The 25,961-nt window shown below is 42.8% G+C and overlaps 1 protein-coding gene across 1 annotated transcript in view; it reads right to left on the reverse strand.

Annotated features, from left to right (window-relative positions):
* Positions 1 to 4,559: 4,559 nt before the first annotated feature.
* The window catches only part of LOC101464323 (alpha-2-macroglobulin-like), a 41,143-nt gene continuing 19,741 nt past the window's right edge, over positions 4,560 to 25,961 (reverse strand). The window contains exons 13-36 of the mRNA XM_076879287.1: positions 24,792 to 24,855; positions 24,552 to 24,697; positions 23,997 to 24,146; positions 22,970 to 23,113; positions 22,761 to 22,863; positions 22,526 to 22,664; positions 21,931 to 22,156; positions 21,544 to 21,670; positions 20,866 to 20,987; positions 20,729 to 20,780; positions 20,422 to 20,505; positions 15,692 to 15,868; positions 15,366 to 15,441; positions 14,307 to 14,463; positions 13,654 to 13,728; positions 7,073 to 7,235; positions 6,815 to 7,002; positions 6,078 to 6,290; positions 5,461 to 5,582; positions 5,260 to 5,350; positions 5,105 to 5,173; positions 4,919 to 5,024; positions 4,729 to 4,773; positions 4,560 to 4,626 (exon numbers count right to left, since the gene is read on the reverse strand). Coding sequence (XP_076735402.1) covers positions 4,736 to 4,773; positions 4,919 to 5,024; positions 5,105 to 5,173; positions 5,260 to 5,350; positions 5,461 to 5,582; positions 6,078 to 6,290; positions 6,815 to 7,002; positions 7,073 to 7,235; positions 13,654 to 13,728; positions 14,307 to 14,463; positions 15,366 to 15,441; positions 15,692 to 15,868; positions 20,422 to 20,505; positions 20,729 to 20,780; positions 20,866 to 20,987; positions 21,544 to 21,670; positions 21,931 to 22,156; positions 22,526 to 22,664; positions 22,761 to 22,863; positions 22,970 to 23,113; positions 23,997 to 24,146; positions 24,552 to 24,697; positions 24,792 to 24,855 — 2,832 coding nt within the window. The 3' untranslated portion in view covers positions 4,560 to 4,626; positions 4,729 to 4,735. The remainder of the gene's footprint in view (positions 4,627 to 4,728; positions 4,774 to 4,918; positions 5,025 to 5,104; positions 5,174 to 5,259; positions 5,351 to 5,460; positions 5,583 to 6,077; positions 6,291 to 6,814; positions 7,003 to 7,072; positions 7,236 to 13,653; positions 13,729 to 14,306; positions 14,464 to 15,365; positions 15,442 to 15,691; positions 15,869 to 20,421; positions 20,506 to 20,728; positions 20,781 to 20,865; positions 20,988 to 21,543; positions 21,671 to 21,930; positions 22,157 to 22,525; positions 22,665 to 22,760; positions 22,864 to 22,969; positions 23,114 to 23,996; positions 24,147 to 24,551; positions 24,698 to 24,791; positions 24,856 to 25,961) is intronic.

The following is a 25,961-nucleotide window of genomic DNA, read 5'->3' on the forward strand; positions in this document are numbered from 1 at the left end:
TATGACGTCACAACATTCTGATTGGTCACTTGCAATGTTGATCCTGGAACAACATTTAGTATGATGATCTGGGAACAACACCAACACGAGGAAATCAGATCAACCAAGATCTACTTAACCCGGCGCTGACGGATGTTCCACGCCAGTCCGTTAGTCACCCCCACAGTGGTAACTAGACTTCCTCGAAAGCGTGCAATCACTTCTGGTTGGAACTGTGTTTCATCTGCCAACTTGTGTCCAGGTTTCTACTCGGCGTCTGCCACCTGCCTGTCCTGACCTGCCTGTATAGCCCCCTCTCACAGGGGGCTATACCTCCTCCCTCACAGAGAGAATTATGACCTTGTTTTCTGCTTGGCCGTCACCTAAAGATTTACATCCCTGATAAGCAGGAGTCCCACTATCTGTTTAACGTCTCCCATTACAACGGCCTCACTGTGGTAACTTTCCACATGCATGTAAACTAGTGACAGGAGTGCTCTCACTATGGTAAAGTGAGAAAGTGATATTACTATAACTAATGAGATGTGATTAAATATGTGATTAATACATGAGAAAAGAAATCTGCCACCACATTATTTAATGGCAAACAATCAAATTGAACTAAACAGTCACAGATTCATGTAGTGACTGTGTGCAAAACGTTACAAGACTATTAACAATGACACATTTGTTCCAACAAGCTCTCTGAAACCGATCTTTGTATTTTCCCATGTAACACAGTGGAGTATACTCAACGACCAAGATGGCGCCGCGTATGGATGCCCTGGTGCTTCAGTGCGTTACTTTTGTTTTGCTTTTGTGCATTTCTTCTGTGTCTGGGCACTCCTCTGGATACTCTTACACCAGAGAAGAGCTCCTTAACTACAGGACTACAACGCCTGTGGATTTATTTCCAATATTTGTCGCATCTGCGGCAGATTTACTGCTGACTCTGATCAGGAAAGTGAGACGCCGGAAGAGAGGAAAGCGAGCGGGCGCACTCGTGCGTTTGAGGAGACGCGGACTGCGTACTGCTCTTCCTGGGATCTTCCTTTCTAATGTACGCTCACTCGGGAATAAGATAGACGAACTGGCCCTGATGAGAAGCATGAACAGAGACTTTGCCTCCTCCTGTGTCTTATGTTTTACGGAGTCGTGGCTCAGTGAGGACATCCCAGACTGCGCGCTCAAGCTGGAGGGCTTTCATCTGCTGCGCGCGGACCGGCAGGCCGCTCTCTCTGGTAAGACCAAAGGTGGAGGTGTCTGCTTCTACATTAATAGTGGCTGGTGCACAGATGTAACAGTGATTGCTCAGCACTGCTCTTCCTCTCTGGAATACCTTTTTATCCACTGCAAACCGTTTTATTCTCCGCGGGAGTTTGCTTCATTCATCCTGGCCGCTGTTTACATCCCGCCAGACGCAGATGCGCAGGCAGCTCAGTGCGCACTCGCAGAGCAGATTCTCCACACGGAGCGGACATTCCCGGACTCTCTCATCATTGCTCTTGGGGACTTTAACAAAGCCAATCTGAGCCATGAGCTTCCGAAATACAAGCAGTATATTAAATGCCCGACCCGAGAGGAGAGGACATTAGACCACTGTTACAGCACGATCAGCGGGGCCTATCGCGCGGTGCCCCGCGCTTCACTCGGACTTTCTGACCACGTCATGATCCACCTAATCCCCGCGTACAGACAGAGGCTGAAGCTCTCCAAACCTGTCGTGAGGACCAAAAAACTGTGGAGCAACGAGGCTGTGGAGGAGCTTCGCACGTGTTTGGAGACCACAGACTGGGACACATTGAAGGCTGCTTCTAACAGCTTGGACGAGTCTACGGACACTGTCACCTCCTATATCCACTTCTGTGAGGACAGCATCGTGCCATCACGCACCAGGGTGAGTTATAACAATGACAAACCCTGGTTTACTCCTAAACTCAAAAAGCTGTGGCTGGAAAAGAGAAAGGCGTTCAGAAGCGGAGACAGGGACTGCTACAGAGAGGCCAAGAGGTTCACTAAAGAAGTGGACATTGCTAAACATCAGCACTCTGAGAAGATGCAGCAGCAGATCTCAGAGAATGACTCGGCCTCTGTGTGGAAAGGTTTTAGGAATATCACCAACTACAAGCCTAAAACCCCCCACTCCACTGATGACTTGCTCTTGGCCAACACCCTCAACGACTTCTACTGTCGTTTTGACGAGCCATCAGGCAGCCTTCACACCTCCAACGACCCCAACAATAGAGGCACTTTGGACACTCATTCCCCCACCTCTCCCCCCTCCATAGAGCCACCTTCAAACTGTTCACCTACAACACCCCCCTCCTCACCCCACACAAAAGAGGATTTCACACCACCTCCTCCCACCACAACTCTTCATATTCATGAAGCAGATGTGAGGAAGCAGTTTAAGAACCTGAATGCTCGGAAAGCTCCCGGCCCAGACGGTGTGTCTCCTGCCACCCTCAGACACTGTGCAAACGAGCTGGCCCCAGTGTTTTCTGGCATTTTCAACTCCTCACTGCAGGCATGTCATGTGCCTGCCTGCTTCAAGTCCTCCACCATAATCCCTGTCCCCAAGAAACCTAGGATCACTGGACTAAATGACTACAGACCCGTGGCTCTGACATCTGTGGTCATGAAGTCATTTGAGCGCCTGGTTCTCTCCTATCTCAAGACCCTCACGGCCCCCCTCCTGGACCCCCTGCAGTTTGCATACAGAGCCAACAGGTCTATAGACGACGCCATCAACATGGCCCTACACTTCATCCTGCAGCATCTGGACTCCCCAGGAACCTACGCCAGGATCCTGTTTGTGGACTTCAGCTCTGCCTTCAACACCATCCTTCCAGACCATCTCCGAGGCAAGCTCTCCCAGATGAATGTGCCTGATCCCATCTGCCGGTGGATCACTGACTTCCTGACGGACAGGAAGCAGCATGTGAGGCTGGGAAAGAATGTCTCGGACTCCCGGACCATCAGCACCGGCTCCCCTCAGGCTGTGTTCTTTCTCCTCTGCTCTTCTCCCTGTACACCAACTGCTGCACCTCCACCCACCAGTCTGTCAAGCTAATCAAGTTTGCAGATGACACCACCGTTATTGGGCTCATCTCGGACGGGGACGAGTCTGCCTGTGATGTTGTTCCACTGTCACAAACACACAAGTACTTGAAATACATGAAATACATGAAGTACACAAGTGAAAGAGCTTTGTTGGATTCCACAGACACACTCTGTATGTTAAAGGCTCTCACACACGTACGTACACACACACACACACACACACACACGTACGTACACACACACACACACACACACACACACACACACACACACGTACGTACACACACACACACACACACACACACACGTACGTACACAGACACACACACGCACACACACAGACACACACACACACACACAGACACACACACACAGACACACACACACGTACACACACACGTACACACGCACACACACACACAGACACGCACACACACACACACGCACACACACGCACACACAGACACACACACGCACACACACAGACACACACACACACACACACACACACACACACACGCACACACACAGACACACACACACACGCACACACACAGACACACACACACGCACACACACAGACACACACACGCACACACACACACACACACACACACACACACACACACACACGCACACACACACACGCACACACACACACACACACACACAGACACACACACACACACACACACACACACACACACACACACACACACACAGACACACACACACACGCACACACACAGACACACACACACGCACACACACAGACACACACACGCACACACACACACACACACACACACACACACACACACACACGCACACACACAGACACACACACACACGCACACACACAGACACACACACACGCACACACACACACACACACACACACACACACACACACGCACACACACACACACACGCACACACACACACACACGCACACAGACACACACACGCACACACACACACACACACACAGACACACACACACACACACGCACGTACACACACGCACTCACGCACACACACACACACACACACACACGCACGTACACATACGCACTCACGCACACACACACACACACACGCACGTACACATACGCACTCACGCACACGCACACACACGCACACACACATGCACACACACACACACACACACACGTTTCTGTCTGTATTTCTGTGGACGTCACTTGCCAGCTGTCACTGAATGTCTCCCACGAGCACGTTTAGCTTTTTTAATGTTTTGCCCACTTGTTGCCCACTTGTGGCCCACTTGTTGCCCACTTGTTGCCCACTTGTTGCCCACTTGTTGCCCACTTGTTGCCCACTTGCACCTTTTTGTTTTTGTCTAAACCTGCACAAAGACAGAAATGTGGCATGAGGCCAGTCTCAGCGGTGCATTCACAGCACTATATTTTCCATTCTGCCGATTATTAATAATGAAGCCTGTTATTAAAGAAGCACTAATAATACTGGAGCTGTTAACACACACGCTTACACACATGTGAGCAGAAAAAGTATCTTTATTCAAATGCAGGTTTAAACCTCAGGACCAGCCACAGCTTCTTCAAACTGTGAGACGAAGAATACAAGTTAGTAAAAGCTCAAAGTTCTTTTCATTGATGCTGTGAACATGAACGTGTGTGAAAGGTGTGTGTTGTTACAGCTTCGTACCTGCAGCTCACGAGACAAACATGTATTGGGTCTCAGCCTGGTCACCTGACAGAAACATGGTAGAAAAACATGAACGTGTCATTTCTCTGAGTCACTGATGGAAACATCAGCTTGTATGAACTGTTCAGTCTGATGGATCCTCTGAAGTGTGTCAGTGTGCTGTTGGAGTAAAGCTTAGTTAGACTTGGACCTGGTTGGTAGTAGTCATAGATCTTGACCACGGCTGGCTTCAGGTTGTCCACTGGGAGCTCCTGGATGATCTCTAAGCTGTGGTTGATGGGTGTGTCCTTTGATAACTGGACGAGACAGAAACAATCGCAGACACAGTTTGTCCCAAAGATCATCATCTGGTGTCCCCACGGTGACTTTCACTTACCTCCTCTAAGTACACCAGAACGTGATCCTCCTTTTGCTCAACACGACTCACCAGGAGGCCACGTTTGAGCTGTGAGGAGATGACATCATTTTATTATTATCCTCACAATTATCACATGAGATGCACTCGTTGGTAGAATCTGTCTAATTACTCACACTCTTCAAAGACTCGGGGTCTGGGGAAAATCCAGAGAGCATTTTGATGTCCAGGATCACCATGTTTGTAGTTTCCTCCTTTCCACTGTACCTGTGTTTGAACAGTGTGATTATACTGACCTGTGTGCACACTTGCTTTTCATCTACCAGCAGTTCCTCCACACGGGTAAAGAGCGCTCCTCTCACCTGTCACATACTTACAGTGATTGTATTTGCACAGTGAATTTGGGTCTAGCAGATTCACTGGTGTTGACCTCTAGATGGACTCTCACACTGAGAGTGGTGACATCAGCAGGTGTTGGGATGTTGTAGGTGGCAGAAATCTGGGAAACACACTTGGGTCACGTGTGGAACAGAACTAATCACACCTCAATGCACCCTGCTGTCACTGTTCTACACCATGACACATATTAGCACACATACTTTTATAGTCATACCTATATGTCTATATTCATCTTAATATGAGGATCTCTGTTATATCTACACTCATTTATACGAGTGCTTGATGTTTGTTGTATATTTGCTGCTATGACAACTCAGTTTCCCTGTGGGATTAATAGTTTCCCTGATTCTGATACAGACAGAAAGTTCATTTGTTTTTGCTCAGTTCTCCAATTTAGTTTAAAATAGCATTGTACTCTCTACAGTTATTACTGCCAGGTCTAATGTCTTTATTGTGTATGAAAATACATGTGCAAGATGAGCTTTATTGCATGTGACAATGCTAATGCTCTCTGAAGTTGTATAAGGAAAAAGAAAAAGAAGAAACCCTTTCTCTGACATCAACCAGGAGCTTCTCACGTGATGCTGTCACTGACCTGCACTGAAGCACATGCAGTACCCTTCACCTCCAGCCTGTATTTTCCTGACACGTCCTGCAGCGCCTCCTCCTGGTAGAGCAGTTTGTTGCCCTGATTTACATCAAACGTCAGCTGACTGCTGGGAGCCTGAACTGTCACTGTGCTCCAACCTTCAGCACTGAACACCAGAGTGGAGTAGAGAGCCAGAGCCTGAAGAGCCACCACCGTGTCCTACAGGATGGATTCATTGTGGTTAACACACACAGCATGTGTCTCCATATTTCATGGGCTTAAGTGGAATAGACATTAAGTTAAAACAGCCTGTGTCACTTTGAGACCCTCTCACAAAAGAGATCCTTAATCTCAAGTTTTCCAAAGTTCACTTCCTGGTTAAATAAACGTTAAACAGGTTAAAATATCTTTAACTGAGAATTATCAAAGTATAGAAATTACAGGTATAAACTCGCAGGTGATCTGTTATTTACAGGCTGTTACGTGTAGTTGGTGTACAGAAGTCTGAGGTAACATTGCTATTCTGTAAAAACAATGAATTTTTAGACAAAACTTGTCATGTTCTAACTAACTATGTTCTAATTATTCTAACTAAAGAATAAAAACTTCTCTGCCTGGCTAAAACAAATCTGTTTTACATATCTGATAGAAAACTGAAAGCTTCAGTATTATTTCTTCTGTCCCTGGTTTTGTCTAAGACTGTACTCAAAGATGAGCTTCATACTGTTCGGGTGGTGTCGTACCTGAGTGGAGGAGAAGCCTCCGTAATAGTTCTGCTGCCCAGTCAGCCACCTGATAATACCAGAGGCATATCCCAGATCCTCAGCAGTCGGGGAGGCGCTGAGTTTGGCCAACAGCACATAAGAACTGATCTCCACTGACAGGGAGGCTGATGTTTCTGCTGCTGTCTGAGACCAGTAGAGGAAACCTCCTACAAACACAATAACAGTCACGGTGATGCTAATGAAGCCTGAATGATGTCCTGCTAAAGGATGACTCACCTTCCCTCACTGCAACTGTGTCTAAGTGCTGCAGAAGGTGAGCTCGGGTCTCCACGTCTCCTGCCAGAGTGAACACATAGGCCAGCAGAGCTGTAGTGTAGGTGTTGCTCAGGTCACTGAGAGACTCCTTGAGACAAGCCAGGCTCTGGATCATCACAGGATCCTTTAAAAGATCAAAACAAAGAACTTTAATGGACAAACAGAAACCTTCTTTCATTAAACCCAGTGTGAGAAGAATAGGAGGCAGAGTTCTTGATTCAGTCACTCAAAACATCAGCGTGATAATAGACAACACAGCAATTAGAGGAAAGTACAGATCAAGCAAAGACTGGAGCAATCTGCTAGTAGTATTTACAATATAAAGAACATATTGAAAAAACACTGTACAGGTTGGATGGTGATACCAGTCCTTGCTGGTGAGAGTTCAGGTATGTGGATGACCTGGGTGAAAATCAATTCTCAGGACGTTCCACAATTCACAGATCACATTAACTCGGTGGAACGACACATCAAATTCACCAGGGAGGATATGAAAAGTGTCAGGTTAGTCTTCTTAGACTGTGAGATTTCCATCAGGAATGGGGGACATTTAAAAGCTGATGTGTACCGTAAACCTAAGCTCCAGCCGATCCAGGAGAGAAGGACAACTGCTGCCTAAGTGAAAACCTGTAGTGATCCCGTATGTGTCAGGAGTATCGGAGCAGCTGAGGCACATTTTTTTCTAAACACTGTGTCTCTGTGGCTTTTAAACCCCAAAACACGCTGCGCCAAAAATTGGTCCACCCCGACACAAACAGAGTAACATAGTGTACGGTGTTAAGTTCCAGAAGGATTGCCAGGATCTATACATCGGGGAAATCAAACAACCTCTGGCTAAGAGGATGGCACAACACAGAAGAGCCACCTCGTCAGGCCAGGACTCTGCAGTCTATTTACACCTACAGACCAGTGGACACTCTTTCAATGATGAGGATGTAACATCCTGGACAGGGAGGAACGCTGGTTTGAGTGTAGGGTCAAGGAGGCCATTTACGTGAAAAAGGAGAGACCATCTCTGAATCGAGGAGGGGGCCTAAGGGTACATCTTTTGCCATCTTACAATGCTGTGATTGCAGCCATTGCCCAACTCTCTGTGAATGGTACTGATGGCCATTGATCAGTGGTGCTTGATCAGTGGTCTTTGATCAATGGTCATGAGAATATGCATAATTACGCTTAAGGAACTGACCTCCCAGCCCACTGTTCCTTCAGTGGGCTGGTTTCAGTCATTATGCAAATGTCCTGTTTATAAGATTGAAACCTGCAGTCAGCTGAGACTGAAGAAGTCACTTGGATGAGTGACGAAACGTTTCTCCCACAAAACGCTACGTCCAGATGAACAGAATCAACTTTTTGGGGTATATGTAATATATATATTAGATTGCAGAGGTGTGGACTCGAGTCACATGACTTGGACTCGAGTCAGACTCGAGTCATTAATTTTATGACTTTAGACTTGACTTGAAAAAATATTCTAAGACTTGTAACTTGACTTGGACTTTTACACCAATGACTTGGGACTTGAATTGGACTTGAACCGCTTTACTTGAAAAGACTTGATATTTCACCCCAAATATAAAATTTAACATGCATATTATATAGAGATTGAAAATGTGACGTCATTCACGGGTAGAACCGCAAAGGATTCTGGGAACTCGTGGCAAGTGGTACTAGCGCACGCAGGCTTTCAATTGAAATCAGTCACACAGCGATAAAAAGAAACACAAAAATGGCAAGAAGCTGTTGTATGCAATAGCCGGTCGCATGACAGCCACAGGAAGCTGACGGGTAAAGAGATCGGTTGTTATCGGATTACGTCGTTGAAGAGAAATTGTTCGAGCCATGTTTCCGAAGTAACAAAGAGGCGACTGGATTGCAGCCATTCAAAGACCAATTATAACGTCCCAGAACACTCCAGCTCACAGGTTAGTCTGCTCCAAGCATTTACACGAAGGTCAGTCTGCTGTTGTAGTTAATACATCATTTTCATAACATAATTAGTGATATAGGTTACAAGCAAGTCTGGCGCTGAACAGAAATTGTCGCGCTATGCTCCTTTATTTATTGTGCATAAATAGTGAATTGTCCTGACACAATATTGCGTTTCGCTTCTGTTATTATGGTACATTGACAAAAACATATACTTTTATTCACAGGATAAAACAGGATTTTTGTATCACTAATTGCCCAGTACGATTACAGCATACAGTATTATTGTCACTGCTACATTTCTGTGATGCTACCAGAAATTATTTCCACTACTAATTAATTACCGTTGAGCTCAAAGGTCCTATTAATAAACGGTTAAGGAATGTGTATTTATGACGACGATTTGTGAGACTGGTAAACTTATGATACGTACGATGGTCTTTCGTTCTACACTGTGCATTTCAAGGTCCTGTACCCATCCGTCGGTAAACTGTACCTGGGCTTGTTGCAGTGACCTGAAGTTACTAAACTTCATGAGTGTATGCACTCACTCCAAGAACCATATGATTATAAATATGCATATAAATATGCTAAGATGAGATAGCTGACTTCATCTAACTAGCAAATGTTGTCCAGGCTACGTTGGTGATGCAGTTTTTTTTAATGTGTATGATATTTTTGTCATGCGATTTTAAAGCCGGTCCTACAACCGCATCCAAGAATAACATGCAGCGTATCTCAGAACTGTCGGTGAAAATTATTCTTGGAGCTAGGTTTAATTGAGCTGCATTTTAAAGAGGTGCAATTTCACAATTTGTGTATATTTTCTAAGTTCACTATTTTGTCATGTGTTGAGAAAAACACAGATTTTAAAATTACATGGTCTAATATTTACATTTAGCATAACTGCAACATGCTTTTTTCGTTTTTTTTTTTTTAAAGACTCGAAAGGACTTGAAATTCAAAGTTTCAGACTTGTGACTTGACTCGGACTTTTACACCAGTGACTTGAGACTCAACTCTGACTTGCCTGACATTACTTGAGACTTGACTTGAGACTTGAGGATAAAGACTTGAGACTTACTTGAGACTTGCAAAACAATGACTTGGTCCCACCTCTGTTAGATTGTATATTATATTGTTGGTTTATACACTTTTGTGTATGTATGTATATATGCATACCAGCTCGGACGTCGCCCGGATCAACTATTGGAACAAGAAGGCATTGGTGGGCAAGAGATGAAAATAGGGCGTTGTTGGAATGCTACTATACAAGTAACCCTGGCAGAAGGGGCTACATGAATAGGATGAGGGGCCTATGGAATCTTCGATACCCAGCATCCACATTGACGGTGAAAACACTAATAGCTCAGTGTTCCAACATTCGAAAGAAGGGTATTGCTCTCACAGCTAGAGATTGACGAGGTGCAACACAAATGCTACGGCAAGGGGGAGCCAGGACGCCAGGTCAGGGGGGGAGATGTCATCACCTCCACCCGAGATTTGTACCAAGCCCCAAGTGCTATAGTGCGAGAGGAACTGGCCTGAAAGATAGGATCATGGCAAAACTTGAAAACTGGAATCCCCGTAGCTGGTTACCAAGATGTGAAGATCTGCTAGATGATGTAAATGCGATACCTACAGCCACGATTATCGAGACTAACAAGCTGATCTACAGTACAGCAGCAGTGATCAGAGAGATGCTTGGCTACAGGTTGAACAGCCACAAGAAGGAGACTAGAGGCTAAGATCAAGGAGGGAGGTTAGCCAACTATCGGAGCTGCAGACAGGTGTGACAAAGACGGTGCCCAAGAAGAAGTATAGCAAGCTGTCCATGGAAACTGCCAAGCAACGACTAACAGCCTTGGCCAGCACCTTGCCATACACTAGTATGGCTCACGTCTACTGGTGGAAGAAGCTGACTGCACTCCATGAGCATCTGGCAGCATAAATGAACCAGCTGTTAGCTGACGAGAGACACCCAGAATGGCTAACTGTAGGGCGGACAGTCCTGAAGGGATCAGTCCCATCCAACTGGCCGGACAGTCTTGAAGGGATCGTCCCATCGGTCCAATCCAACTACTGACCAATAACCTGCCTCAGTACCACATGGAAGCTCCTGTCAGGCATCATAGTGGCTAAGATGAATAGACACATGTTCCTGTGCCCCACTCATTGGCAAGAATACCAGAGGTGCAAAACACCAGCTACTTGTAACAATCAGCCGAGACTGCCTGGATTGATTACAAGAGGGTCTATGACTTAATGCCCCACAGCTGGATCCTGAAATGCCTAGACCTGTACAAGATCAACAGGACTTTAAGAGCCTTCATCAAGAACTCAATGGGAATGTGGCGTATAACACTAGAGGCCAACTTCAAGCCCATAGCAGAATCACCATCTATCAAGGAGATGCTCTGTCCCTACGGATACTGACTACGGAATAAAGCAGTTGTCAGCCATCTCCTGTACGTGGATGACATCAAGCTGTATGCCAAGAGTGAACGAGACATCGATTCACTGATCCACACTACCAGGATATAAAGCAACGACATTGGAATATTGTTCGGACTGGAGAAATGTAGTCGGATGACAACAAAGAGTCAGAACTGAGGGAATCTAACTACTAGAAGGCAACATTGCAGACATAGAGGACAGCTACAAGTACTTGGAGATCCAACAGGCAAATGGAAACCACAAAGAGGCTGCTGGAAAAGCTGCTACCACCAAGTACCTGCAGAGGATCAGGCAAATCCTGAGGAGTCCGCTGAATGTTAGAACAGGATCCGGCCTATCAAAACCTACGCCCTGCCCGTCATCAGGTACCCTGCTGGGATAATAAGCTGGCAAAAGGAGGAGATACAGGGAGTGCAGAATTATTAGGCAAATGAGTATTTTGTCCACATCATCCTCTTCATGCATGTTGTCTTACTCCAAGCTGTATAGGCTCGAAAGCCTACTACCAATTAAGCATATTAGGTGATGTGCATCTCTGTAATGAGAAGGGGTGTGGTCTAATGACATCAACACCCTATATCAGGTGTGCATAATTATTAGGCAACGTCCTTTCCTTTGGCAAAATGGGTCAAAAGAAGGACTTGACAGGCTCAGAAAAGTCAAAAATAGTGAGATATCTTGCAGAGGGATGCAGCAGTCTCAAAATTGCAAAGCTTCTGAAGCGTGATCATCGAACAATCAAGCGTTTCATTCAAAATAGTCAACAGGGTCGCAAGAAGCTTGTGGAAAAACCAAGGCGCAAAATAACTGCCCATGAACTGAGAAAAGTCAAGCGTGCAGCTGCCAAGATGCCACTTGCCACCAGTTTGGCCATATTTCAGAGCTGCAACATCACTGGAGTGCCCAAAAGCACAAGGTGTGCAATACTCAGAGACATGGCCAAGGTAAGAAAGGCTGAAAGACGACCACCACTGAACAAGACACACAAGCTGAAACATCAAGACTGGGCCAAGAAATATCTCAAGACTGGTTTTTCTAAGGTTTTATGGACCGATGAAATGAGAGTGAGTCTTGATGGGCCAGATGGATGGGCCTGTGGCTGGATTGGTAAAGGGCAGAGAGCTCCAGTCCGACTCAGACGCCAGCAAGGTGGAGGTGGAGTACTGGTTTGGGCTGGTATCATCAAAGATGAGCTTGTGGGGCCTTTTCGGGTTGAGGATGGAGTCAAGCTCAACTCCCAGTCCTACTGCCAGTTTCTGGAAGACACCTTCTTCAAGCAGTGGTACAGGAAGAAGTCTGCATCCTTCAAGAAAAACATGATTTTCATGCAGGACAATGCTCCATCACACGCGTCCAAGTACTCCACAGCGTGGCTGCAAGAAAGGGTATAAAAGAAGAAAAACTAATGACATGGCCTCCTTGTTCACCTGATCTGAACCCCATTGAGAACCTGTGGTCCATCATCAAATGTGAGATTTACAAGGAGGGAAAACAGTACACCTCTCTGAACAGTGTCTGGGAGGCTGTGGTTGCTGCTGCACGCAATGTTGATGGTGAGCAGATCAAAACACTGACAGAATCCATGGATGGCAGGCTTTTGAGTGTCCTTGCAAAGAAAGGTGGCTATATTGGTCGCTGATTAGTTTTTGTTTTGTTTTTGAATGTCAGAAATGTATATTTGTGAATGTGGAGATGTTATATTGGTTTCACTGGTAAAAATAAATAATTGAAATGGGTATATATTTGTTTTTTGTTAAGTTACCTAATAATTATGCACAGTAATAGTCACCTGCACACACAGATATCCCCCTAAAATAGCTAAAACTAAAAACAAACTAAAAACTACTTCCAAAAACATTCAGCTTTGATATTAATGAGTTTTTTGGGTTCATTGAGAACATGGTTGTTGTTCAATAATAACATTATTCCTCAAAAATACAACTTGCCTAATAATTCTGCACTCCCTGTAGAAGCCACTGACATCAAGACAAAGTTCCTGACCATGCATGGAGGGTTTCACCCTAAGTCCAGCATGCTAAATGGAAGGAAGGAGGCCAGGGTGCTAGACTGCTGGTTAAACCTAACTCCATGGCTGAGCAGCACAAACTCTACTCCTTTTTTTGTTGAATACCTTGATATTCTTTGACTCTACTCACATGTTGGGATGTATTCATTTCCAAGAAGGCAGCAGTAACGTACGCACTGAGAGTCACTTCATCAGATACACCACCCTGTCAACAGAAGACATCATAGACACTTTATCATCAGTGCACCAACATTCAGGGATATGAAGTCATGAAAATGATTTTCAGCTGCATGTGGTTTTAGTATCATCAATGTCTTCATGCATGTTCAAACATCCAGCTAAAGAGATGGACAGGAAGTTGATTTTGTTCATCTGGACATTGTATTTCCAGTGAGATGGATGTTTCTTCACCTCGGGTTTCCCCAACCTTATAAACAGTTTGTGTAGTCATCTACTAATCAGAAGGTTGGTGGTTTGATTCCCAGCTGCTCCAGCCTGCATGCCAAATATTTGTGGGCAAGATACTAATCCCAAGTTGGTCTCTAGTGCATACTTTGTATTTAGTATAAATATGTGTGAATGCTACATAGAAAGCAGTGCTGGTGTGAATGGAACAAGATGTATGGAAATAATTTCTTAAATAAAATAATAGAATATACTGATGTGAGCTATTACAGTATGTAGTACAGTGTTTTCCATGTATGCATGACATTATTAATAAAATTTGTTAAATCCAGACTGGAGGCTGTTTCCACAGTCTAACAGCGAAGAACTGCAGGTTACCTTCATTCCGTTGTTGAAGAGTTTCCCAGACTTTTCAAAACAGCCATTTTCTTGTTGTTTATGTTGCAGCCAGGTCTTAGACTCTTCGATCTTTCTGGGATCAATAAAGATGAAAGACTGAGCTTTGGCAAAACTTCTTACCACAAACGCAGTCAGCCTGACAGAAAGAAAACAACACTTACACGTCTTACAACGATGGAAATGTTTGGCTGTGAGGTCACATTAAGAGAAAGAAATACTGATCATTTTGAAAATAAAGTTGAAATTTCAAGATTAAATTTGAAAATGTATTTTGAGACAAAAGCAGAAATGTGGATATCACAGTTGTTTCAGGACAAACTGCCACGGTTGCTTTATCCTCTGAATTAGTGAAATCGTACTTCAGACTCAGTTTTAGTAACAAGGAAGGAACTGATGTCACTTGTAGCAATAAAAACAGTGTGGCAGTAAGTATAAGTACACTGAAAAGCAGAAAGTGGTGCAGAAAGCTGCATGTGGTTAGATTTGTATAAAAGGAAATGGCTGCTAATGTACAGATGCAAGGATACCGATGGTTCCACGCTCGTGGAATAAAGAGGATCTATGCTGTATCACAAGACCACTGATTTATTTCACTACATCTACTCAAGGCATTTTATACAGGGTATAGCAGTCGTTTGAAACAACAATCATTTCAACTGTTTTCTTAGATTTGAATTTGACTTTTTTCACAAAACAGTATTAAGACTTTATTATTGAAATAGCATTTAGATGTTTTCTTAAAGTAAAATAACTTTAAGCTTTAAAATTTGACTTTATTCTAATAATGATCAATAACATTGTTATGTGGCTCTAATGCTCCTTCCTACCTACTAAATTACACAGTATTAACCAAAAGGTATTGTTAATGTTGGCTTAGTCAAAGGATTAAATGGAGAATTATTTTAAGTATTAGAGGTAGACATGTTTATGTTATTAATGGGTAGTCAAACTTCAAGAAACGTCTTCTGTTTGGTGGGACATTTAAAAACCAGTGTAACCTCTCTGGTTTGTGACATGTTTGATCAGTGATGTTCTCACCAAGTGTTTCCTGGTCCTGTTCCAAATGTGGTGTAAGCACCGTCAGCACTTTTGTAGTTGAGCTGTCTTTGGTATCCTGTAACAACAGGGACACCATGATCGAGACATTGTTGCTATGGTGATGATTGGACTCCATTTGTTTATGGATCTGCATGTGTACATCGAGATTTGGGAAATTCAATGACTCTTGCTGACAGATGAGGAAAATGACGCATTTGACCAAAAGCTGTGGCTAATGTTCTGCCTCCTGTCGGCTTGTTTCTTGAACCGTGTGTGTTGAAGTGATTCAAATGATTTCCTTCTTAGAGGAAACAATAAAAACTTGCCACTGGTGAGGAAGTTAGTAGCTTTTTCCATGATGGCTGCGGTGAGCTGCTGTGTGCCTTTCAGGTAGTGGAGGATGTAGATGTTGGGGGCCAGGAGAGCCATGTTCTGCTCCCCACATCCATACGGCATCTGCAGCAATCCATCCAGGTTCTTCAGAGCCCGGCCGAGGATGTCACCTGATCAAAAACACTGATTCACTAAAACTAACAAAACTAGTGTAAAACAACTTTGTATTATTGGGCAGAAATAACCTGAATACTTCAATATGCAATTTTAAATGATGATTTCATTTGCTGAGCGAAAAAACATCCAAACTGAAAATCAAAGATTGACTGTGATTAACCTATTTTAGAATTTGTTTTGGTCATGGCAACGACGTGTTTCTTCTGGACGTCTTTTAGCCTGCTTCCCTTTGTCAAACAGATTGTACTTGAGTGCTTTCTTGATCCAGCAGGTCTGGCCTTAATCAGGCCTGGGTCTGGTTGGTGAAATGAAACTCAGTCTTCCCAGAAATATTTGGAGTCTTGAGATCTATCAGTTTGGACAGGGTTAAAAAACAATTTCTACAGCTTTGGAACGCCAGTGCACCATGTTGGAACCCATTATCCACAAACTGAGAAAACTAGAAAAGATGTGGCCGAAATTACTCCATTAGCACATCGACGACTCACCGAAAAGAACTGAAGGCCTTGCCTTCCTCTGTAAAGGTCAGAGTTTACGATTCAACAATACAAAGGAGACGGGGCAAAAACAGCATTCATGGACAAAACCACTGCTGACCAAGAAGAACACAAAAGCTTATCTCACATTAGCTAAAAAACATCTCCATGCTCCACAAGATATTTGGGAGAATATTATATGGACTGAAGAGAAAAAGTTTTGAGTTTTGTTGCATTTGGCTTAAAAGTGACGCATCATTTCATAGAAAGAACATCATACCAACTGTGTGATGCTCTGGGGCTGTGTGGCGTAGGGTCATCATCACTAAAAACAGCCATAATGCTCGGATCTTATTTTCTACAGTTGACAGGCTAACAAACCCTCCTGTGTCAGTGGCAGCTGAACTTCATTCGACCATGGCCTGCAATGACTTTGCCAAATTCTTCACAGAAAAAATCCATAAGATTAGACAAGCAATTGGTACATCAACAGCAGATCCAGGATATGTACTGTGTCCACCAAAAAACTGTTTAAACACCATGAAACAGTTTGACCCTATTAACTCATTCACTGCCAGCCATTTTCAAACGTATGCTTTCAATTGACGTCTATAGACGTCAATGGCAGTGAATGAATTAACAGCAAAGACCTGGAGGACATCTTAGGTCAACTGAACTCATCCTCTTGCTGTTTAGATGTCCTGCCAACAGGTTTTTTCAAAAAGGTCTCAAAGACTTTAGAGTCAGACCTGTTTCAGATCGTCAACTTTTCTTTATTATCAGGTGTGTTTCCGGAACCACTAAAAACTGCTGTAATCAAACCTATACTGAAAAAGGACAATCTTGACAAGACACAAATGAAAAACTACAGGCCGATCTCAAATCTCCCATTTTTAAGTAAGATCATTGAAAAAGCAGTTTCTCAACAGCTCAGTTACTTCTTAAAACAGAATAATTGCTACGATGCCTTCCAGTCAGGTTTTAGACAGAACCACAGCACTGAAACCGCTCTGACCAAAGTGTTTAATGACATGTGTCTGAATACAGACAGTGGAAAAATGTCAGTCTTAGTTTTACTGGATCTCAGTGCAGCATTTGATACAGTTGACCACAACATATTACTCAAACGACTGGAGAACTGGACAGGTCTTTCAGGAACTGTACTAAACTGGTTCAAGACATACTTAGAAAACAGGAAATACTTTGTATCAATAGGTAACTTCACATCTGAGCAGACAAGTATCACATGTGGAGTTCCCCAAGGTTCCATCTTGGGACCCCTTCTGTTTAACATTTACATGCTCCCACTGGCACAGATTATAAAGAACAACAAAATAAACTATCACAGCTATGCAGATGACACACAAATATATATCACAATGTCACCAGGAGACCGAGGCCCTGTACAGGCTCTTGGTAAATGCATTGAGGAAATTAATGACTGGTTGTGCCACAATTTTCTCCAGCTAAACAAAAACAAAACTGAGGTAATAGTCTTTGGTGCCAAAGAAAAACGATTACAGGTCACCAGAGAACTTCAATCTATACACCTAAAAACCACAAACCAGGCGAGAAATTTGGGTGTAGTGATGGATGCAGACCTAAACTTAGAAAAACACATTAAGACAATAACAAAGTCAGCTTACTATCACCTCAAGAATATTTCAAGGATAAAAGATCTGATGTCTCAACAGGACCTGGAAAAACTAGTCCATGCATTCATCTTTAGTAGGCTTGATTACTGTAACAGCATCTTTACAGGTCTACCTAAAAAATCAGTCAGACAACTACAGCTCATTCAGAACTCTGCTGCTCGAGTCCTCACTAAGACCAAAAAAGTGGACCACATCAGTCCAGCTCTGAGGTCTTTACACTGGCTGCCTGTCCGTCAGAGGATAGACTTTAAAGTTCTGATGCTGGTCTATAAAGCTCTGAATGGTTTAGGACCAAAATACATCAATGACCTCCTGACCCAGTATGAACCTTCCAGATCCCTCAGGTCATCTGGATCCGGTCTTTTATCAGTTCCCAGAGTCAGAACCAGACACGGAGAAGCTGCATTCAGCTTTTATGCTCCTTATATCTGGAACAAACTCCCAGAAAGCCTCAGATCAGCTGAAACACTCAGTTTATTTAAATCCAGGTTGAAGACTCACCTGTTCTCAGCTGCATTTGAATAAAGCACCAAATCCACACTTTTAAGCTTAAATTTCAAAACTTACATTTTAACTACTGATTTTATCTACTGTTCTGATTTTATCTGTTTTGATTTTATATACTGTTTTGTTTGTTTGTTTGTTTGTTAATTAGTTTGTTTGTTTGCTTGTTTTAATCAATTTTAAATCATGCTTTTTATTTGTTTTTGTTTCTAATGTCTCTGTAAAGCACTTTGAATCACCTTGTTGTTGAATTGTGCTATACAAATAAACTTGCCTTGCCTTGCCTTGGGGTCCAGGGTATAATTGGCCGTTTTTGACTACTTTTGATTTTACCTCTATATCTCACCTTTAAAAACAGTTTATCTTGCCTTGTTTGGTATCGTTACTTTCAGCACAGCTTTAAATATCTGAAATTTGAGTTATTTTTTCCTTTTGGCATACTATACACAGTTGATCTAAATTCAGACAAAAATGTCAAAATCCGAGTAGAAAAAGTTAAATTTTTTACTGTAAAACCCACAAACATGTTTAATGAATCATTTTCATAACTTGAAATGCAAATAGAAAGAATAAAATTATGCACAAATTTTGCAAACAACAAAGTTATATGGTACTATTTACCTAAAAATGCAGCCCAGGCCTCAGGCGTTTTTTACATAACCAGTTAAATCTATTTACAGAACAATCAGTTCTGCATCAAATAAGAAGGCACACAAATGATTTGTGTTCAGTATAAGACAGAGGAGAACAGCACAGGCCTAAACCAGGTCTGACAGCAGGAGGAGCATCAGTCCAGTTTTCCATGTGGGAACAGCGTTTACACTGGACTCTACCTTTGACGGCGTTTTTGGAGCAAATGTGACATTCAGCAGTCTAACTGACACACAATACAACACAATAACTACACAACACACTAACTACAGCCTCCAAACACGCTAAACGTCACTAATGTGTGACATATGAAAACTCGCTCTCTCTTTTGCTCGCTTTCCGTCACTACTAAAAATGCCGTTCTCCCTAAATAATCAAGCGTCACATGTTGCCATATCATTTTTTGATTGGCTGACATGGTAAACTCTAACACCAATAGGGAAGGAGTGTTTTTTATTTTTATTTTTTCACGCGCAAGCAGAGAGTGTTTGCTAGCGCTGTCTGTAGAAAACGCCGTTTTTACCGTTCTTCCTGCTGTAAACGCCACTGTTTTGTAAAGAAAAAAACATTATGTGTATTTTTTATCATAACTCTGGTTTTACGTGGTCCATCGACACAATTCAAGAACTGGTATATAGTCTGAAGTCCGTTACTTTCGACCAACAAAACAACCTGAAGAGCCGGTTGGGAGCTGAAAGAGCCGGCTCTTTTTAATGCGCCGAGCCGAAAGAGCCGTTTCTCCAACAAGAGAAAGAAATCCCCTCACTATCTTGTAGCTGTGTTGTCTTAAATTGGTCATGTGATTTTGACGTGTCGGCGCATACGTCGACCCCAGAGGGTTAAGATGGAAAATGATCCAGGACACCAGAAAGTGGTCGAGTCAAAATCTGGACTTAAATCCTACTGACATGATTCTGCATGACCAGAACGATTGCGCTGGAAAACCCTCTGGTGTGACTGGGCCAAAACTCAGCGTTTCAAACAACACTTATGACTAAAGCTAGACTGCAGTTCTTCCTGCACAGAATGGCACAAACAGCCTTTTTGGGGTCCATTTCTTTTTCACACAAGGCCAGGAAGACGTGGGTCTATCTATAAATGAAATCATCTTTTAAAAGCTGAATACGGTTTTTACTTTTACTTGAACATGACGTCTCTTTTATTTTCTGTTGTTTTAGTAATTTGCCTTTTTAACAAAGCTTTAACCTGCCATATTTTTATTTGGCTGAATCAAAATTGAGATGAAATGATGAGGTTTACCCAGGACTGATACAGAAGTGCGGGCAGATCCTTCTATCACATTCTCAGGCAGATGTATCTCTGCTTCCTCCGTCAGCGGGCTTCCTGTGTACAGACACAACAAACGTCCAATCAGGAAGTCACGACTACAACAGTTACTGTCCAAAGTCACCAGGTGGCCTGATCTTCAGCACATATCGTTACATTTTGTGAAAGTAAAAGATGAAAATTTGGCACATTTTATGTACACAGTGCACTCCACTGCTAACTTTGAGCATTTAGGTCATTTCTTTATTTAAACTTTGTGACTGATGGACATCACACTGACCTTTTGGACAAAGAAGCCAGTTGTACGTCTTTGTCGTCTCACTTCCCTCAGCCTGAGGAAAAGTATCTTTAAAATGAGTAACAATTTAAATTTTATGAGTAAAAATGTTTTTCTCGTCTCGTATTTATGACACTGACCTTCACTATGAGAGATTTGGTGACCACGTCGATGCGACCTCTGTCTGGTACGCTCACAACCTCATTATCGCATGACACATGGGACGCTACGGCCTCAGCAGACACAGTCACATTCACAGCCCCTAAAAGCAGCAGCACAGGTCACCTTCTTCGTCTCTCCATTAAAATAAAGGTTACCGAGGTTATTTTACAGATTTTGTAGAAACTAGAAGGAAATGTGTTGGGACAAAAGGAGGCGGTTAACTGTGATCACACTAGATCTAAATCTAGATTTAATGTTGGTTCTAAATCGAAGGTAAGATCAATTACAATTGGAAATTTTACTGCATCAGGCATGAAAAACATGAGCTGTAAAAAACAGTCCAAAATGATGTCAGGGTTGCTGCTGAGTCCTGCTGGAGGCCAAAGTACTGCAAATCATAAGATCCATTTAAGATTAAGAAGAAATCATTTGCATGGCAATGCAACTGCAAACAGTCTGTTCTAATGATACTGTGCAAGGGAAGCATGCATAATGAATTGAAAGGAAGGTTTCAAAATGACTTGTAATTGGCTAAGACAGCTGCATTAAGTAAAGCATGAGGATGGAGGCAGCTGCTGCCCTCAGACTGGAGGTATAGACGTTCTGCCCCACTCCCTACAACCCCCACGTGTGGAGGACCAAAGCCTGATCCTCACCTAAGGCTGTTGGGATCATGGTCCACCTGAGGGTCTTGCGCTCGTTGGCACACAAACAGGATGTGTACAGATCACCAGAGAGAGGCGTGAGGGTGTAATCGGAGGACGGCCCAGGAGTGACAGTAACCTGTACGAGGAACACAGACATGGCTACATTTAAACCTGAGTTCAAATGTGAACACACCTACAGGTGAGCTTGTAGGTGTTGGTGAGCAGGGGCCCTTCAAGAACGGCCTGCATCCTGCATGGTTATATTGCCAAAGAAAAGATATTTTCTATTGTATTTTAATAACTATGATATAAATTTTGCTTAGAAAGTCATGTTTTCAGTATGGCTTTCCTTGGCTATGAACAGACATGTATCTAAACACTTTAATCATTCATTACCATGATGCAGCTGGTCAGGTAGTTAAAGACAGTCGCCCTCAGTTCAAAGTGCTCCCCCCGGATGATGGAGTAGGGCATGGTGAGTTCAAGGAAGAAAGGTTGGAAGACTTTCATTTCTTTACGAGGAGCCAAACCAAAACCCTGAGAGGACAAACAGAAAGCCTCCGTCTCCCAGGTGGTGATGGTGTCTGGGACAGTCAGGGACACGCCCCTTTTTCCATCGTCTCTGAAGCAGCAGAAACACACAAACATATTCTGTAACATAATCAAACATGTTTTTATGTCTGTAAATTACTTGTATAACAGTGTAGTTACATCCTGCAGTGTGAATGACTTGTATATGTTGCATTGACAAAGTAAAAGAGCTCCACGGTGCTGATGACAGTGAAATAATGTATCCCACAAAACTTTAAATATGACAAAACATCAGCCTGAAGCATCAAAACATGCTCAAGAAAAAACTCACAATTATTCTATTTTCATCTTTTTCATGTGTGCAAAGACACAGCAGAAAGTTCACATGGGTTTCTAAATGTGATCGTATAAACTTTTTAAAATGGAATATGCACCAGATCTCTTCACAACAGATACTTACCCAACTTCCACCAGATCCCAGATCCACGTCTCAGGGAAGAAAGAGCGAGCTGTCTCTATTAGTGGAGGAAGCTGCCCAGCAGATCCCACAACAGGACTACTTAGTCGTATAGAACCATCTCTAAACCGGGGAAGCATACCTAAATAAAAAGAGAAAAATAATTACCAGTTTACTTTTTGGTGAATAAAAAGAAAATTTGTATCAAAAACACAACACAAACAAGTGAAAGATTTACTGTAGGAGACATGATGAGAGCCATCATGGTAGACTTTTCCTTTGAACTTGAGGCATGAAGGCAATCGAAAAAGCAAGTTTGTCGCCATCTTCAGTCCGACTTTCTACATATTTCAGCAGCACACAAAGATCAGCAAAAACTGGTGCAACAACAAAAACTATTGTATTTAGATTAAGTTTGACGGACTCACAGGTATACTTGTATTTTACCTGGAAAACTGCATAGGCGTCATTTTGCTCTTGACTGGGGTGCGGCAAAACATATCTTTTTGGTCTCACATTAAGGCATTCTGTAGCATCATGAACTTCATACGGGATACCTGAGGATTTCTTGAGTGGGAGCAAGTCAAATATCTGAAAAGAAAAGTGCAGATCAGCAAAACCTCCAAACATTTATTGCCTGCCTGGTCACATTTGATCCACATGTGTTTTTTAACTCTTACCTGTAGTACTGGTGTAAATACAAGTACAGATTAGGCTCAAATCAATTGCTACATTATCTAAGAAGAATTCTGAAAAAATAAATAAATAAAAATGATCAAGTCAGCAGTAAGTGTTCGCAGATGTGAGGTGTTATAGTTGAAGTATCTGTTTACCAAATGTTACAGAAGTTCTACAATTTTACTATAAACACCACATCGTTCTTAGTGACTTATATGGCTACAGTAAGTGTTCTCCATTTGAAGCTGTCTCTGTAGCTCCTTAAACTCACTAAGTCTCACTTTTTCCAGGTTTTGCTGTATGTTTAACATCAACAAATACTCGTGTATTTGAGCAGTTTTGGTGCAAAGTTAAATTCTTCTCAAGTAAAGCAGACAGTGATTGGCAGGTCATACACTTGTTTGCATGGTTGAATTATTTGCTAAAAAAAAAAAGGTCATGATCCTGGATTTATCTCCATGCTGAAATATTAATTTGCTCAAAAGGAATTAATTTTATAAGATTAAAATATTGCTGTCTGCAACCACATGAGCAACAAGCATGGTACTTACTTACTCGCTAGAAAGACTGTCATCACAGACACATGCATTTGTAACCTTGTATTTTTTATACCAGTTTGCTTTAAGACAAACTCAGCATTTGACTGTTTAAAACAGTTCAATGTACGACTGCCCAAAGAATACTTATCAGGACACAAGTACCGGAGCGAAGGCATGAGCTGCTGGTAACTCTTGACACTACGGGCTCTGGAAATAAGGGATGTGTCCACCTCACTGGTGTTAATATCAGCAGTTACCTTATCTGCATCCAGAGTCTTCCCAGGCTCCTTGATGAGAACGCTCTTGTCGATGGCGCTCACACCACACAGAGAACGTGGCAGGGCCGTCACCTGCATGTTGGTCTCTTCACCTGGGACGGCTGAAGACGGTGAAAACTCCACTGACACCTGACACACACAAAACACCCGTAGAAGTTTAGTGACTGTGATAACTCCCCACGCACTGCTGGCTAAATGAGCTGCTTCACTGTGGTGAGTGACAAATCATGAGTCCCATGTGATGGCTGTAGCCCACGTTGGACACTGTATGAACACTGTGTCAGTGTTAGATAGGTAGGACTTGCATCATCATTGAAAAAGTGCTTGTATAAATGGGAGTGAGCGGGTCATGAGGTCATATAAAGAAGCAATTTGAATCCTTAGGTAGAGTAGAAACAGCTGTGCAACAACCAGTCCATTTACTGATGCTAGAAATCCTCAGGTGATTTAGCCAACTGAATTTGACTTTGATTTGAACGACATGGCATGACTGCAGACACCAAACACACAGCACACCTCTAGAATTACACTCACCTTGTTGCTGAAGCATTTGTCAGTAGAGAAGTCAGCACTGTGGGCAATTACATCCTCACTTGGCAGGACGGCATAAGCCACAACCTGGAACTCTGGAGCCATCTCAGGAGACACTCTGACTTTAAAGGACACCTGGCCCTCATTCACTGAAACACAGGTCCAAACATGCATCCACAGATCAACAAAACAGACCAACGTCAATGCTTGGCTGTGGCATTTGTGGAAATATGGGAATTTTACCCGATCTATCTTGCACTTCAACCTGTGTTTGTCCTTGCATGGTGACAGCTCCTCTGGACAACACCTGGAAGACAGAAATCATTTAAAAACAAGAATGAACTAGCACTGATATCTGTGGACATCAGAGATGGGCAGTGACGCGTAATCTGATTACTTTTTTCAAGTAAAGTAAGGGATTACTATTGCAAAATCGGTAATTAGATTACCGTTACTTTCCCGTAGGAACGCTGCGTTACTGCGTTACTAAAACCGTGATTTTTTGCGAGAATGTCTCACGACAGTGGCGTAAGCGAGTGCGCCGTTCGTGACAACAGCTGTGTGCAGATCAACAGTGGATCACATATCGATTGTGGGAGAGAGTATGAGCGTGCAGCGTTTAAAGCGTGGAAGTACTGACCTTACTTTGAGTTTGATTCCGTAAAAAGTGACAAAAACATTAGTGTCCATCGTGCGTGGGAAGAAAACTTCTTTTTACAGCGAAAAAACCCCTAAACTTCCAAACAAGCACCGAGTAGCTACGACGTAATGGGAAACTCACAGAGAAACTCGCGGATTCTTTAACTGACCGCCGCGGCACACCTGCACCAGGGTAAACCTCCGCCTACCCCGCTCCTGCTTTACAGGTGAAAATAGAGCAACAGGACCGCTGAGTCTTTGACTTTATTTATTTTCTGCTGTGTTTTACTTGCATCTATTTGAAAGAGTGAGTGTAAACACAAAAAATATTTTATTTTATGTGCTGGAATGTGCAGAAAATAGGTTTAAATGTTAAACTAATTTCTTCCAGTCAGAGAATGTTGCATATAATTAAATTTTTGCTTGATGCATGAAGTTAAAAGATTAAAACTAATAAAACAAGTTTTAAAAAGAGACTTTTCCATTTGATTACATTTTGTATGATGGATTATGCAGAAAAAGTAGAATTGGGCTGAAAGATCTATCGCTTTATCACCTCTTCAGGTTGTAAATCGTGTTTTTAAAAAGTAACTAAGTAACTAAGTAATTAATTACTTTTTGGGGGAAGCAATCAGTAATTAGTTACTGATTACTTTTTTCAAGTAACTTGACCAACACTGGTGGATATACACTACCAGTTAAAAGTTTTGACACACCTTCTCATTCAGTGTTTTTTTAATTTTTATTTTAATACTTTCTACAATGTAGATGCAT

Source organism: Maylandia zebra, linkage group LG3 (genome assembly GCF_041146795.1).
Source record: "Maylandia zebra isolate NMK-2024a linkage group LG3, Mzebra_GT3a, whole genome shotgun sequence".
In the NCBI taxonomy this organism is placed as follows: Eukaryota; Metazoa; Chordata; class Actinopteri; order Cichliformes; family Cichlidae; genus Maylandia; species Maylandia zebra.